Raw genomic sequence first — 15,947 nt, 5'->3', positions numbered from 1 at the left:
CTATTTTCTGACTTTGGATGTTAATACAATCCTAAACTGGGTAATTTCAGCAATGCAAAATTAACTGCTACCTGCTGCATAAACTTCTTCAGTTTTGAGGCAACTGAGAGACTCAGGAAGACCGTAGCAGTTATGCTCTGTGTCTTAGTGATGCTCAGTCATTGTAGTTCAGAGTTGAAGATAATAAAACACAGCTGATTTGATTATCAGGTACAATATTAGATGCCGCTTTCTTTGAATTTCTTCAGAGACTATTACCTCTTCACACATGACCCCTGCCACCCCTCCCCTTTAAGTCTGGTGTAGTCAATGGCATTACAGTGATAACATTACTACTGTGCTGTTTTTTTTTGTTGTTGTACAGTCTTTCATCTATCTTTTTAGTGGCTTTAGTTTAAAACTGTAAACTTCTGAAAAAAGATTTGGAAAGTCTAAACCCTTCTGTAAAGAAATTTGCTTTCTATTGCAGATAGAAAGCAGTGTTCCATCCCACGTGCTGGAATGTGTGCTACAAGAACTTAAAGGCTTACAAGAATTTCTAGATAGAAATTCTCAGTTTGCCACAGTAGGAGCCCTCGGAAACCCAAGGTATTGTTCACTATGTTAAATTCACTAGTGGTGTTCAGTGTCCTGCTCTTGAAAAATTGTCCCATGCATATCTGTTCATTGCATTGAAGTAGTCTCCAGCTTCAACTATTTGGTTGCTAATGACAAGATGTTAGATTTCATCTTTAAAATACTCTGTATTTGTAATAATACTAATATTTCCTTTTATTTTGGAATTGCAGTTTCAGTACGCCAGCTAATCTGCAGCAGAGGCTCCTGGGTTTCATGAGGCCTGATGGTGGAAGTTCTCAGCAAGTGCAACAAGAACTGCAGCGGAAATATCATGGTATGCAATTACTTTTGAATGGAAAGTATCGGAATAGTGCACCTGGATCTTGAAGTACTCCCTGCCTGGAGGGAGGGATTTTTCTTTCATACAATGTCATAGAGTTCCATCAGAACCAGTGCCACCAAGATTGGTGAAAACTCCAATCTAAACTAACTATGGCAAGAAGTTGCTGTCTCTTCAGTTCTGGTGTTACCTTTCACTTTGATGCTGAAAGTTTTAAAATTGCAACTGGTGAAAGCAGTTAATAAAAGTCATCTCTGTGTGAAGAGAATCCAGATTTCTGCATATAAATTTCTAGTGGTTCTGAGCCACTGCAAAACAGTAACTGTATGTCTCAGTTTAATAAGCTAAGGTTTAAGTGGTTGAACTCAAAAGCACTTCTCTCTTTCACACGAACGGTGAAGTCACAATCTGTATAGACACGTCCTCTTTCTCCTATTTTATACATTCAGATAATCTTGAAATAGAAAACTAATGTTCCTTTTTACACTCCCTTGTCTTTTTTTTTATTCTAACGTTCTCCATGTTTCATGAGATTGTTTCATCTCTTCATTACAATACTTAGTAGTGGCATACCCATTTATATTTTCACTTGTTAACCAATTCATGTGTGAGACAAGTAAGTATGTTGTACTGTTAAGGAAAGCACTCTGATGCAAGTTTCCGAAGTTCCAATCACTGAAACATCCACAAAACTTTGTTTAGTAGAATCAGTCCTGTCACAGGACTCTTTGAATTCAAGTCCTGCAGTGTAGCTTTTGCTCAGTACTTGCAGGCAAGCTAAGGAGTGTTGCAGACTTGTATGCAAAGTTAAGCATAGATGTGGTCCATGTGAGTATGATTCTCGTTTTTCACTTCTGCTGCTTTTTTGCACTTCAAATACTGTAAATGTAAAGTTAAAAGAAAAAAACAACAGCAAAAAGAGTTTGGTAGACATTTAATCATTTTATTTTCATTTTTATACATTCCAAAGTTGATACATAATTTTGAATTGCTAGATGATATAGTATAATTGCTTCTGCTTCATGTCTGAAATGTAAGCTCTCAAAAAAAAAAAAAAGACATGAAGTGTTGCAATTGTAGTCCACACCAGTAACAAGTATGCCCACTATACTCTTTAAATATAATACATCTTACAGGATTCAAATGTTTCTTGTTTTCGATGTAGCTGTTTCTTTGAAACCTTTGCTTTAAAGACAGTGTACAGTGTTGACTGAAGATTTAACTATAATTGTTCTAAAAGCAAATACAGGCAATCAAACAGGAAGAGAATATGGGTGTATTTGTTTTTATTTATTTCATATCCAAGATAATACATTTAAAATAATATTTGTGAAAAATCAAGATAGAACTTGAGACTGATTTTGGAAATCCACTCACACGAAACCATACTTTTTCAGGAAAAAAAACACCTCCTGCATTGCATAGTTTGAAATAAATGTTTAAAGATAGTATTTTTTAGGAGGGAAATTTCATCAGGGCACTTTCCTCTGAAGAGATGGACAGCCATAATCAAGAGAATACAGAACAAAGAATAAAAAGTTGGAAATTTAAGGAGATTGTTATTCTAAAACCTCAAAAAATCAACATACTGACTCAAAATATGTATGGCATGGTTATTTACTGACAATCTCTTTGCTTTTTCAGCTGAGGCACAGTTAACTGAGAAGACTTCACTTCAAGGCATCCAGCAGCTGGTCCGCAAAACCTGTCAGGCATTGGCTTTATGGAAGTTGCTTTGTGAGCACCAATTCAGTGTTGTTGTAGGTGAGCTTCAGAAGGTACGACCTGAATCATCTGATTTTAATTTGTTCATATTTAATATGCTTGAATTATTTCTTGTTGCTGCTTAGATATTTCCAAAAGTGCATTGCTTTAACTCATTAAGAGGCAGAATACGAATTTTAAATTGCATATAGATGTTTATTCAGGTTGCTAGTGTTTATTTTTAGGGGACAACCATACAATTCTGATCTTAGCACCTTATTTTAGCAAACTGGAAGCATCAGTAACAGTAGATTTAGTTGTACTTACATTGAGACTTAATAATTACTCTTTTATAATATTGTTATAAATTTATAGTTTTATAAATAATGTTTTCTCTTTTAACACATTTTGGAAGATGTGTACTGAAAGAAGTAGAATAATGTTATCTAGCCTAGAGGAATTAACTCTTTGCATTACTGTTAGTAGACTTAATAGTGGAGAGCAGTAGTGTTGTAGAGGCTTCAGACTGCACTTTTGCATAAGCAGAGGTCTAGAATGTATCACAGAACAGCTGAAGGTGGAAGAAACCTCTGGAGATCATCTGCCTTCTCCTGCTCTAAGCAAGGTCTCTCTAGAGCAGGTTGTCCAGGACCATGTCTGATCAGATTTTGGATATCTGCAAGGATGGAAACTCCACAATCTCTCTGGGCAATCTGTTCCAGTGTTCAATCATCCTTAAAGAAAAAAAAGGGGAAAAAAAGTTTAGGTGTAATTTGTTGTGTTTTGAGCCTTTGGCATTGAATCTTGTTCTGTTGCTAAGCACCACTGACAAAAGTCTAGTTCTGTTGCCTTGACACACTCCCACCAATTATTTATAAATATTAGTAAGATTGTCCTCCACTCAACATAAGACTTCTGTCCTCCTGGCTGAACAAACCTAGGTTTTTTCAGCCTTTCTTTTTTTGCAAGAAAGGAAACTTACAGAACTATTGGTTCTACATCTGTTACCACATTCATCCATGAACATACTCAGATGATTCCTGTTACTAAAAACTGTGACATACTTGTTTTATAGTGTTCTGACAGTGCCCTGTGAAGTAGGAGAGTTGTTAACACCTTTCTCACAAAGAACTGAAATAGATATGACACATTGTGTAGACTACAGGAAGTCATACAGAGTTATCACTGTCCTTTTTCATCCAAGAATCTAGCGTCTTCATTGGTAGAGCTTTCTCTAATACTTTCCATTTTGCTATATATGCTTTGTTTAAAATAATGCATTTCCCTGCTATGCACTTCAGTCACTAGAGTTTTCTATATGTTTATTTAACTGGAAATAGTTTACTTTGCTGTAACATTTTTGCATTCCAAACAACATAAAATTATTCACCAAATTTCACCAAAAGTATTGGTGAAATAATGAAATGCTGTCTCTCTTCAGGAACTTCAAGAACATCTAAAGATGACTGCTTTCAAAGATTTGGTAATTAGAGACAAAGAGTTGACTGGAGCACTCATTGCTTCTCTTATAAACTGTTATATCAGAGATAATGCTGCTGTTGATGGCATCAGTGCCCATTTGCAAGACATCTGTCCTCTTCTCTATAGTACTGATGATGCTGTCTGTTCCAAGGTAAGTCCACTTAGAGGTTTTTTAGCACCAAAACACAACATTAGAGTATATTAGAGCACAAGTGCACAATAGAATCAAGTGTGTCTTCAGCAAGTTTGCCAGTGACTCTAAGCTGAGTGTGAAGGTTGACACACTGGAGGGAAGGGATTCTGTCCAAATGTGAGCCTGTGCAAACCTCAGCAAGGCTGTGTGCAAGGTCCTGCACCTGGGTTAAGGAAATCCCAAGTACAAATATGGGCTGGGATGATCAATGAGTGGATAGAGACTAGACCTGTGGAGATTTGGTGGATGAATGCCTTGACAGGAGCTGGTAACACACAGTTGCAGCCCAGAAAGCCAATTGCATCCTGGGTCACGTCAAAAAAAGTATGGCTAGCAGGTCAATGGGGGTGATTCTGCGTCTCATGAGACCTCACCAGCAGTAGTGTGTTCTGCTCTGAGGCCCCCAACATAAGAAGGATATGAACCTGTTGGAGTGAGTCCAGAGGAGAGCCATGAAGATTACCAGAAGGTTGGAAACCCTCTCCTATGAAAACAGGCTAACAGGTGGGATTGTGCAGCCTGGAGAAGAGAAAGCTCTGGGAAGATTTTAGAGCAGCCTTCCAGTACTTAAACAGGGCCTTCAAGAAAGATGGCTAGAGACTTAATCAGAGATTATATGAATAGGACAAGGTATAATGGTCTTAAACTAAAAAAAGGCTAGGTTTAGATTAGACATTAGGAAGAAATTATTATCCCCCATGGCACAGGGGCTGGAAGCAGATGATCTTTAAGATCTCTTCCAAGCCAAACCATTCCATGATCCTATGATTCAGGTAAGATAACTTGGGTAACCTGTGAATAGCTGTGCTCAAGTGATATCAAGAGCATAAGAGCTAATGAAGGCAGGTCATCTATGTATTTGTCTTCTTGATTGATGCTGAAAATGGTGTGAATTCCAGTCTGAAGTTCTTGCAGTTATTTGTAGGGTTCGTAGGGCCTCTAGCTCCAGTGTGATACGTAAGTCTTTCTGTTGTTGGTAATATATATCTTATTCCAGCCTTTCTTCAGCATAGTCTTTTAGCTAGTTCTGTGGAATTTGTAGAAGAATAATTATCTTTAATAACTCTGTTATTTGAAGCTCTTCAAATAAATTCAGCAAAAGTAACTGCTGAGGGGAGAACAGAGGGGAAACAGTTGGTTAAATCTTGTCTTCGCAAGTATCCAGACTATAAAGTCCTTGTCTCTAATGCAGTTGTACAGTCTTTATGATGGAAACTTGCTATTATGTACTGACAAGAGGAAGTGTTTTTGAGAGTTTTGAGTGTTTTCTATTGATTCAGCTTTGAATCTTGTTGTAGTAACTCACTAACTCAGGTATGTGAATAGTTTTCATTTTTCCCTCATTTGTATGTAGGCAAATGAATTGCTTCAGCGATCTCGACAAGCTCAAAACAAACTGGAAAAAGAGAAGATGCTAAGAGAGTCACTGAAAGAATACCAAAAGATCAGCAATCAAGTAGACCTTGCTAATGTTTGTGCACAATATAGGCAAGGTAAGAGGCAATCACTGATCTTTTTTTGCTAACCAGTTTCTGTTGTATCATTTTACACCATGTTCTTTTTTTATTTTGTTTTCTAACTTCCAACTAATCTTACAATGATGTTTTGTCATAAATTACTTCCTAATAACTTTCATAATCAGTGTCTCTTGACCTGTTATTTTTAAAGCCATTCTAGGTTTTACCTGCAAATGAAAAAGGAACACTTCTGTATAATACTATTCCCATCCACTTACTTCACAGTGCAGTTTGCGTTTGTTCCATACGTGTGGTAATAATGTTTTTAGCAAAATTTTTTGGCTGGCTGTAAGCAGAGGGTAAATTATGGTATTTTTGCAATGAGGTTTTAAACCAAACATTCTGTTTGAAAGATGGATCTGAATCCTATTTTGTGTAGCCGAAGCTAGTACAGTATTTAAATGTAGATAAAACTCTTTAAGAGTCAAAATTTCAGCCTCTGCTCTATAAATATGTAACTACAGGCTTGCGTGTAATCCCATAGGTTAAGTACGGACATAAACCTTTCTAAGATAGCCAGCAGAGTGCTCTGGTGGCCACGAAGGCCAGTGGGTTCCTGGGGTACATTAAAAGGAGCGTGGTCAGCAGGTCAAGGGAGGTGATCCTCCCCCTCTACTCTGCCCTGGTCAGGCCTCACCTGGAGTACTGTGTCCAGTTCTGGGCTCCCCAGTACAAAAAAGACAGGTATCTCCTGGGGAAAGTCCAGCGGAGGGCCACAAATATGAAAAAGGGCCTGGAGCATCTCCCCTATGAGGAAAGGCTGGGTGACCTGGGTCTGTTCAGCCTTGAGAAAGGAAGACTGAGTGGGGATCTTATTATCTTAAATATCTTAAGTATGGAAGTCAAAAGGATGTGGCCAACCTCTTTTCAGTAGCCTGTGGGGACAGGACAAGGGGAAATGGCCATAAACTTGAGCATAGGAAGTTTGCACCAATGTGCAAAGGACTTTCATCACAGTGAGCATGATGGAGCTCTGGAACAGGCTGCCCAGGGAGGTTGTGGAGTCTCCTTCTCTAGAGATATTCAAGACCCACCTGGACACCTACCCGTGCAACCTGCTGTAGGGAGCCTGCTCTGCAGGGGGGGTTGGACTCGATGATCTCTAGAGGTCCCTTCCAACCACTACAATTCTGTGATTCTGTGATACAGATCAGAGTGAATATTTCTGATCATTTATGTTCAGAGATATTTTATGATAACAAGGGGTAGTATTTTATGTCAATTATTTGTCATAGATTTAATACAGTAATTTCTGGGTATTTTTTTTGTTTAATTTTTTTAATTATAGTGCGTTTCTATGAGGGAGTGGTAGAACTGTCTCTTACTGCTGCTGAGAAGAAAGATCCCCAAGGTCTTGGCCTTCATTTCTATAAAAATGGAGAACCTGAGGAGGATGCTGTTGGACTTCAAGCTTTTCAAGAGAGGCAAGTTTTCAGGATAGCTTCTTAGCATTTTGTAGGGGTCTTGATTTCAAGTGGCTAGAAAAGTAGCCCCTTTGGAGAAGGCATTGAGGGTAATGACAAGAAAGCATTTTAAAAGAAGATACACAATATAGATGGTTTTGCCCAGCTTATTTTCCTAGATTATCATTAATATGGCACCATCTTAGTTTGAAGCAGAGGGTAAACTGATACTTACAGAAAACATTGTGATCTGGTCATTACAGAAGTATTTGTTAGAAAGATGACTTGAGACCAAACTAGATGGTGTGAAGTACCTGATAATATCTGACTTTTTTTTTTAATTTTAGTAACAATGTCTACAAAGGCATGCAGTAACAAAATTTAGAAGAGCATTTCATAGGTAGTTAAAATTGTGCAGCTTTAATTTTCTTTTGCTTTATTTACAGATTAAACAGCTACAAGTGTATCACTGACACCCTTCAAGAGTTAGTGAATCAAAGTAAAGCTGCTCCCCAGTCTCCCAGTGTACCCAAAAAGCCAGGTCCTCCAGTGCTGTCATCTGACCCCAACATGCTAAGCAATGAAGAAGCAGGACACCATGTAAGGAATTGGAAAAATAAATCATGACTGCACACCAGAAAATAGTGTGATTTGAAGTGTTGAACAATTTATTATCTATTAAAAAAATACCAATTTTTGGAATATTTTAGCAAAACAGTTAAATGTCAAGATTTGTCATGTACTGGCTTATCTCAGTGTTAATAAAACTAAAGATATGTAAGTAACATGGGAAATTATATGTTGTCATTTCATATTCAGTATTTGATGCAATATAATGTCTTCTGGAATAACAGATTGTGTATTTTTTTTTCTCCTTAGTTTGAACAAATGCTAAAACTAGCTCAACGTTCAACAGATGAACTCTTCAGTATTGCGCTTTACAACTGGTTGATACAAGTTGACTTGGCTGACAAGCTGCTACAGGTGATCTGTGTTCAGTGAATTTGTTGGATGGTGCCACTGAACTAGACAAGTTCGTTGGAATAATCGCAATGCTTTAAAAGAGAAGCAACATAATTATTGTCTTTATAACCTTTTCAGGTGACTGCCCCCTTTTTGGAACCTTACCTCGTGAGGATGACCAAGATTGACCAAAACAAAGTCCGTTATATGGATTTACTGTGGAGATACTTTGAAAAGAACAGAAATTTTAGTAATGCAGCCAGAGTCTTGGCTAAATTAGCTGACCTACATAGGTATGGGTTATGTGGGATTTATTGAACATACTGATGTAGTTGAAAAAATAAAAGAAAATTAAAGCCAAGTGCAATGCTTTTTCTAGTCATTTGCTGTTTTTAAAAAATCTAAATTAATGGAATAATCAGCTTTTGATCCATGACATTTTTGAAAAAAATGTTTAATATATTTATCATATGTTAATTTACAGTATATTTCCTGTTTTAAGTACGATGTGTGAAGTAGTCATTTCTGATGCAGAATTTTATAATATGATAGTATGAGGGTAGAGCAGCTGATTGAGTAGAACGTAGTAACTGCCACCATAAAGAAAGTGTTAAATGGTTCAGGTATAATTTTTTGCATGACTCAGTAAAATCAGGAAAGAATGCTAGCTAACTTCCAGGGCTTAGTTAGAGTATGATTAACTCATTGATAATTTCATTAGGTGCTCATTTTGCACTGTTTTGCAGCACGGAAATTTCTCTTCAGCAGCGCCTTGAATATATTGCACGTGCTATTTTGAGTGCCAAAAGTTCCACTGCCATATCCTCCATAGCTGCAGATGGAGAATTCCTACATGAACTAGAAGAGAAAATGGATGTAAGACAAATTATTTAAGCTACACTTTCTTTGTATTATTGCACTTGGTCTCATTAGCACATGGCATTTTTTTCTTTTTACCAAATCTGCCAAAACTATTTTCTGTACTACAAAACTATTTCTCTGTACCCACTGTGATTAAATTAAGCAGTTGATGATCTGAGGAGTAAGACAACAGCACTTCTACACTTAAATAAGGTAAAGTTAATACTGGGTGTTTACTTCAGATTTAATTAAGTTAATCCAGTATTGAAATTGTTTCTACACAAGGTTGCAAGGATCCAGCTTCAAATACAAGAAACATTACAACGGCAGTATTCCCATCATTCTTCAGTGCAAGATGCAATCTCCCAGCTTGATGCTGAGCTGATGGATATAACGAAGGTAGTTAGAAATTTCTCTGTGTTAGATGTCAGTTTATCACATCTGGGGAGTAGGGAGAATGCAGTACAAAGAGTGATCTAATGCTGAACAGAAAATCTGAGAGATAGACAGTTTAGCATACGTGGTCTCAGAATGCCTATGTTAGCCTAGACTCTTCCTTCAGTCCTCTGTACTTTAATTTCTTCCATGTGTTTTTTCTTCTTTAAGCTTTATAGAGTTCTTGAATTATCGAAGCATCACATTAGAAAATTATCATTAATTATATCTTCATGTAAAAATAGAGATTATATTTAAGAAGTTAAACTAGTTGTATTAAATAAATCATTTTAATTTAGTATTTGGCAACAGTTACTTAGAGTAAACTTTGACCATATGTCTACCATATAAAATAAAGAAAAATTGATTTTAAAAATTTCCAGGTTTTCTCTTTACTCAACTTGAAATATCAAACCTGGTATCTCCTTTTATTTTTTTTTCAGCTTTATGGAGAATTTGCTGACCCCTTCAAGCTCTCAGAGTGTAAGCTTGCAATAATACATTGTGCAGGTCATTCTGATCCTATCTTAGTGCAAACTCTCTGGCAAGAAATCATTGAGAAAGGTAGGTCTTAATGGACCACGACTGATTCAAGCTAGAATTATAGGAAAACAGTACAATTAAAGCTTTTAAGACTGTTTAAGTACCACTACTGATAAGTTGTGCAGGTTAGGTACATCTTTTCTGGAATATTCTGTAACATATTTGATAGGCATAATTCATTAAAGTCTATACCTTTGGTTTGAGTGCATAAAGGACAGGAAAGCACAGAATTTCTACATATATGTTGAAGCATACTGGATTAGTGGCTTGAATTTTCTATTCCAGATAAGATTTAAAATGTTGTTTCATCTTAACATTTTCTCAGTTCCCATTGTATATCGAATTCAGCATAATTGTGAATTTTTTTCTGAAGGTTTCATTATGAGGAAATTCTAATAAAAATGTTAATGTCCTGGCAAAAACTGAAGAATTTTAAGGGAGTTCTTTGCTTTTATAACACTGACAACAGTGGTAGCAGTGGTTTTTTCATCCATGTATAGAGGAGCACAGTACTGGGCACAGCTTGGCAAGCCTGGCCACTCAGGCATGGTAATCTGTCTCAGTCTTTACCACGAGTGCATAATTTACTCTTTCCTCTTTTTTTTTTTTTTTCTTGGGTTCTATACCAAGGTTGCCACTGGGTAAACAACATTGGCAGTGATTTGAAGGAAAAGCTATGTAGTTTTGGGTTTTGGGTGTTGTGTGGATTTTTGTTTGTTGATTTGGGTTTTTTTGTTGCTTTTTTTAAGTAGAATTGCATGGAACTTCAAAGAGGGATTGAAACTATATGCGTGCATCCTTTCACTTAAGTCTGTTGATTTTGCATTGATATACGTAGCATAAAATTTTTTTGAGGAGCTGAAGTGAATTTCTCAGTATAGTTATGTATGATGTGGAACTTTTTTTTTAACATCTCATTAATTGATTTTTTTTTTTTTCTTCCAGAGTTGAGTGACAGTGTATCTCTGAGCCCTGCTGACAGAATGCAAGCACTTAGTCTAAAGATGGCATTGCTTGGAAAGATATATGCTGGCACACCTCGTTACTTTCCTTTAGGCAAGTGGTTTAGCCTGCATAGTGAATAAATATATGTACTACTTAAATGGGTCTTCAGATTTTTCTGGCCTTTTTAAGAAGGCTCTAACTTAAGAAATTTCTGTCTTTTTTTTAATCTTATCAAAGGAAAGAATGTTGATAATTTTATTTCTTCCAGAGTTTATAATGCTTTATTGCCATATTTTCTTTTGAAATTTTTCACTGTACTTGGTGGAGCAACACATTACTTCAACCAGCAGTAGTAATGGAGCTGATCTTGGTGGTAGTTAGGTGGTGCCTTTCCTTTTTATCCAAGAAATTAGAAGCAAAAGCATTGTTATAACTAGTTCATTATTATAGTAACTTCGAGGGACTGAGAAGAGGGAAGTTAGATGAGAATGCCTCTTATCTTGTAAATACAGTATAATTGTGTGTTTGCAAAACCATTGTGAGTTTTACAGTTGTAGTTATTCCTAAATTTATTTAGGGATTTAAGCAGACTTTACAGGTTTTTACGATGAATTGGAAATAAGTGAAGCTTAGAGGGCAGTAAGTTACATTTGGATGGCTGTGTAAATCACAGAGTAATTAAGTTTGTACCAAAGTACCAAGTAAAAATGTGTACTTATGCATGTAATAAGATTTTAGGCCACCACATTTATCTGCTGTCTGTTGAAGCATCTGCTGCTGTCTGCAGAGGCAAATTCAAAAACAGAAGAAGATCAGTGAATCTTTTGGACATTCTTTCTGCTTTTGAGATGCTCAGACATTCAGACTATGTCATATTATATAAAAATTGGGAAACTATCTTACTATAGTTCTTTTACAATATCAAGCTATTATTACTGATTCTTAAACATGATAAAGACATCACAGTGTTGCATATAGAGCTGGCTATTCTAGCAAATGAAAAGGTAATGTGTTTTGTGCTGAAACAAAAGTTGATGAACTTCTCTTAACAACATAGTTCAGTATCAGAATTGTAATAAGGTGTTCAGTCTGAATAATCCCTCTCATACATTGCTGATAGCTTAAAACCATCTTTGGAGGTAGATAGGTGTTGCATATCCTTTTCCTTGCACAGATTGGAGGAAATTGCTGCATATAATCCACAGGTCAAGGGTGCAAAAGGCAGAAAATCAGACTTGGAGCTACTAACTTTTAAATGACCTTTTTGCTAGACTGCCATTAACAGCTGGAATCTAAGTATCCCATTTTATTTCTTCCTCCAGATTTTTTAGTGCAATTCCTAGAGCAACAAGTCTGCGCATTGAACTGGGATGTAGGTTTCGTAACATACACCATGCAAGAAATTGGTGTGCCATTGCCAAGGCTGCTTGAAGTATATGACCAGTTGTTTAAAGCACGGGTAAGGAAGATAGCCACACATGCAAAATAAATAATTCAGCTATTATCAAAGTCTTACTCTGGTGGGAAACATAAAATAATGTTAGATGTGATTATAAGCTTTTGTTACCTGTTTTTCACTCAAAGACTCCTAGTGCTGCTTTTCATCTATTTTATACACTTCAGCTCTAAAGTATACGAAAATTGTTTAGATTTTGTTCATTTCTTAGTTCACCTAAAGCTGATTTAGAATTAAGTAGGATTAGAGTTGTTATGCTGCAGAAGGAATGCCAAATTTTGAATGTATTAATTTCATTTCTTTCCTATTCATGACTAAAATTTGCTATGTCATCAATATAATCAGTGCAATGGGCATAATTAATAAGGATTTGTATTTAAAAATTTTGCTTTTTAGAACAAGTTTTCTGAATTAAAACATTGAATGGTTTCTTTTCATGCAGGTCCCTTAATATAAGGAATGCAAAGCTTTCTAAAATCTGTAACTTTTCAGAATCCTAGGTAATGGAAAACTGAATTAAATTTGTGTAAGTTTTAGTACTCGGATTTCAAAATAGTCCTCAATATACAGATTAAATAGTGGTTAAGATAAAAGTCTCACTTCTATTTTTGTTACAGTGAATGAGTATCAAAGCTAACCATTAGTATGCATCTGTTGATCTGTTTTTTTTTTCTTTTTCATTAATATTCATTTGCAATCTCTTTTAGGACCCATATTGGAATAGAATGAAAAAGCCCTTGCATCTTTTGGAGTGTATTCATGTATTATTGTCAGGATATGTACGAGATCCAAGCAGAGTACTCATGAGGTAAAAAGAGCAGCTATATCATAATTAAGTATACAATCAAATATATAAAATATCCTAAAGCAGTGCACTTCAGCTATTCCCAAAGCTTTTCGTCTTTTCTTCTGGGTGAATTTAGTGTTTGTTTTCAGGTAGTAATTACCGAGACTCCTAATTTTTATCAGCTAGTAGGAACTTGTAGGGTCTTCCCTATGAAACTGACTCTAAAAATAATGTTCTCAGTGCAGATTCAGGAGAAAGTGACAGGATTATTTTGTAAAATTTTTGGCAACATACTTTAAGGAGCAATGCAGACAAATTCTAGGGAATCTGGAAATAGTGGGGAAAAGTGAGAAACGTCTTTTTTTTTCTTGAATTAAACAGTGTAATGTTTCATGAAGAAAGGCTGGTTTTGTGTCCTGGAAAAGACTAAACATGGATATAAATCCTCCCAAGCTGCTCTTCCTTCCATTTCAGATGAATTCTTACATTCAGAAACTATTCTGTTGAGTTCTATGTTTTCTTTACAGGCGGCGATTCACAAACGTTTGCTTGGATGCTGTCAGCTGTTACCTGGTTGAACTTCAGTCTATGAGCCCAACGCTAACAGTGCAGACTACCATTGGGAATTTTAAATCACTACAGGCTAAGTTAGAACGGCTTCACTGATTGACTAATAGAATAAAAATTGCTTACACAGATAAAATGTACTGTGAAATGAAATTTCAGGTGTCTGCACTGAATCTCTGGAAGAACAAATGCTCATTGAATTTATGAGAGTTGCATCTCCTGCCAATTATTAATTATGTGGTCTGCTTGTTAATCTAAATGTATCTACAAATTGTAGAATGTGAATGTGGAAAATAGTTTCTTTTGCTACTACCACATTTTTTAATTACAGAAAAGCTCATTTTTATACTATTGAAATAAACTACATTGGATTTTTTTTCCCTTGAGAATTTGGAAAATATTTTGTTTTTTCTTTAACGTAAGGTAATGGAGAAAAGTAAGAGTTGCCATCTACTTTACAGCTCTTTTACAAGCACTAAAGCAAGAAATGACAACTGAAAAAGGCAAAAATAGGATAAATGCATGTGCTGGTGGAGTCAGGTTGTAAACATGGTCAGGTCAAGGACAACATTAGTAGCTGCTCTTTACTGGGAAGTCTTTCAGTAACAAAGATGCTAATTGTTGCATTATTATCGCTTCCACTGTAAATAGTATGTTTGGCATAAAAGCACAGAAATTAGCAACCTAATTCACACTGCAAGTGAAAGACTAGTATTAAAAGCCCATCACGTTATTTTCCCTATTCCACTTTAATAAACATGTTTTGTCTGTTTCAAAAAAAAGTCAAGAAATGCATACTTCCAGTACGTGCACACAGGCACCAAATTGTATATTTTCCTTAAAATGAGGAACATTTGTGCCTTATCCTGCCTACATGCTTCCTAACCTTTAAAATGTCACAAGTAAACTTACGTTTTGTCCCTGTTTTGTTGCCACGCGTTGTATTCGTATCTGGTAACATAAACTATACTGTGCACAGTAAATTACCAGTTTATGTGGTCTTTTTTTCAAGTAACTTTCTAATGCGAGTAACTTTTTTGATGTAAATCAGAGCTAAGGGAGAAGCAAATATATTTGTATATGCATGCAGAGTAGGTACTTTTTTTTTTTTTCCAGCAGAATGAGTTGTTGATATACATACCACAGTTGTTCAAAAAATAGAAAAAAAAAAAGTTGTGAGATAGGACATTTATTCACATGCAAGTTAACTATTTATGACCTTTACTACCAGTTGTTACTGTAACCTAGAGTTTTGTTGCAAGTGTAGCTGTTAAACGTCCCTAAAAACTGCCTGGTCCACTCTGGTGGGTTTCGACTAGATTCGACACCCTGTAAAGTGTTATGTAAATTGGAATAATTCTGAGCTGTTGGGTTTGGTTTTTTTTTTTTTTTTTACCTCTTTTAGACCAAAATAAAGATGAAATCTTAATATTGGCTTTTTGGTCAGTGTTGAAATTCATTCACAAAGTATTTAAATAGAGGAACTACTTTTCTGGGAAAAATATATATGTATATATTTTTCTCTATAAGGTAGATTCTTCAGCTGATACAAAATACTTTTTCCAGGTAGCTGTGTTTCACACCAAGGATCCCTTGTATACTTACCCTGGTCTAGCTGCAGTTTTGTTCATACAAGTCCTGCCTGATCTGTTTAACTTTTCTTGGTACGTCGTCATGTTTGCACAACAGCAGGTTGTGTTGAACCGTGTTCTGTACTCTATTATAGATAGCTGTTTTCGGATCTGGGCAAATGGCCAAAGGGTTGGGAACTGACACAAATCAGTGGCTTTTTTCCAGTTTAGAGAATACAAATGCCTCTAGCATGCTGTGTTGCTAGAGGCATTTCAAAGTGTATCAAGTGTCATCTTTGATATATTTTTTTTTTTTGCACGTACCTTCAGTATCATAGGATCGTTAAAGTTGGAAAGACCACTAAGGTCATTAGTGCAGCTGTCAGCCCATCCCGCCGTGCCCACTCACCATGTCCCTCAGTGCCACCATCCCCCTTTTCTGCAACACCTCCATAGACGGAGCCTCCAGCACCTCCCTGGGCCGCCTCATTTTCACAGAGAGCACTCTGCTACGAAACGCGAGGATGCGAGGAGAGAGGAGGTGCGGCGGAACGGAGCGATGCTCTCGCGATGACGGGATCTCCCGTCACGGAGGAGGTGGCCGCGGTGGAGAGGGGCGGCG

General features: G+C 36.4%; 1 protein-coding gene and 1 long non-coding RNA gene across 2 annotated transcripts in view; one reads left to right on the top strand and one right to left on the bottom strand.

The window, feature by feature from the left end:
- Positions 1-14,737, top strand: part of NUP155 (nucleoporin 155) — a 30,939-nt gene extending 16,202 nt beyond the window's left edge. The window contains exons 20-35 of the mRNA XM_021379567.1: positions 470-588; positions 789-892; positions 2,543-2,676; positions 4,044-4,235; positions 5,632-5,770; positions 7,083-7,218; positions 7,644-7,797; positions 8,077-8,181; positions 8,299-8,453; positions 8,907-9,036; positions 9,307-9,420; positions 9,900-10,020; positions 10,945-11,055; positions 12,267-12,403; positions 13,108-13,208; positions 13,715-14,737. Coding sequence (XP_021235242.1) covers positions 470-588; positions 789-892; positions 2,543-2,676; positions 4,044-4,235; positions 5,632-5,770; positions 7,083-7,218; positions 7,644-7,797; positions 8,077-8,181; positions 8,299-8,453; positions 8,907-9,036; positions 9,307-9,420; positions 9,900-10,020; positions 10,945-11,055; positions 12,267-12,403; positions 13,108-13,208; positions 13,715-13,853 — 2,091 coding nt within the window. The 3' untranslated portion in view covers positions 13,854-14,737. The remainder of the gene's footprint in view (positions 1-469; positions 589-788; positions 893-2,542; positions 2,677-4,043; positions 4,236-5,631; positions 5,771-7,082; positions 7,219-7,643; positions 7,798-8,076; positions 8,182-8,298; positions 8,454-8,906; positions 9,037-9,306; positions 9,421-9,899; positions 10,021-10,944; positions 11,056-12,266; positions 12,404-13,107; positions 13,209-13,714) is intronic.
- On the bottom strand, positions 2,798-15,918 carry LOC110389333. The gene is made up of 2 exons (XR_002433151.1): positions 15,735-15,918; positions 2,798-3,336 (listed from the first exon to the last, which is right to left on the bottom strand). It is a non-coding gene; the product is annotated as an uncharacterized LOC110389333 (long non-coding RNA).

Source organism: Numida meleagris, chromosome Z (assembly GCF_002078875.1).
Source record: "Numida meleagris isolate 19003 breed g44 Domestic line chromosome Z, NumMel1.0, whole genome shotgun sequence".
In the NCBI taxonomy this organism is placed as follows: domain Eukaryota; kingdom Metazoa; phylum Chordata; class Aves; order Galliformes; family Numididae; genus Numida; species Numida meleagris.
This window is presented reverse-complemented; position numbering and strand designations above follow the sequence as displayed.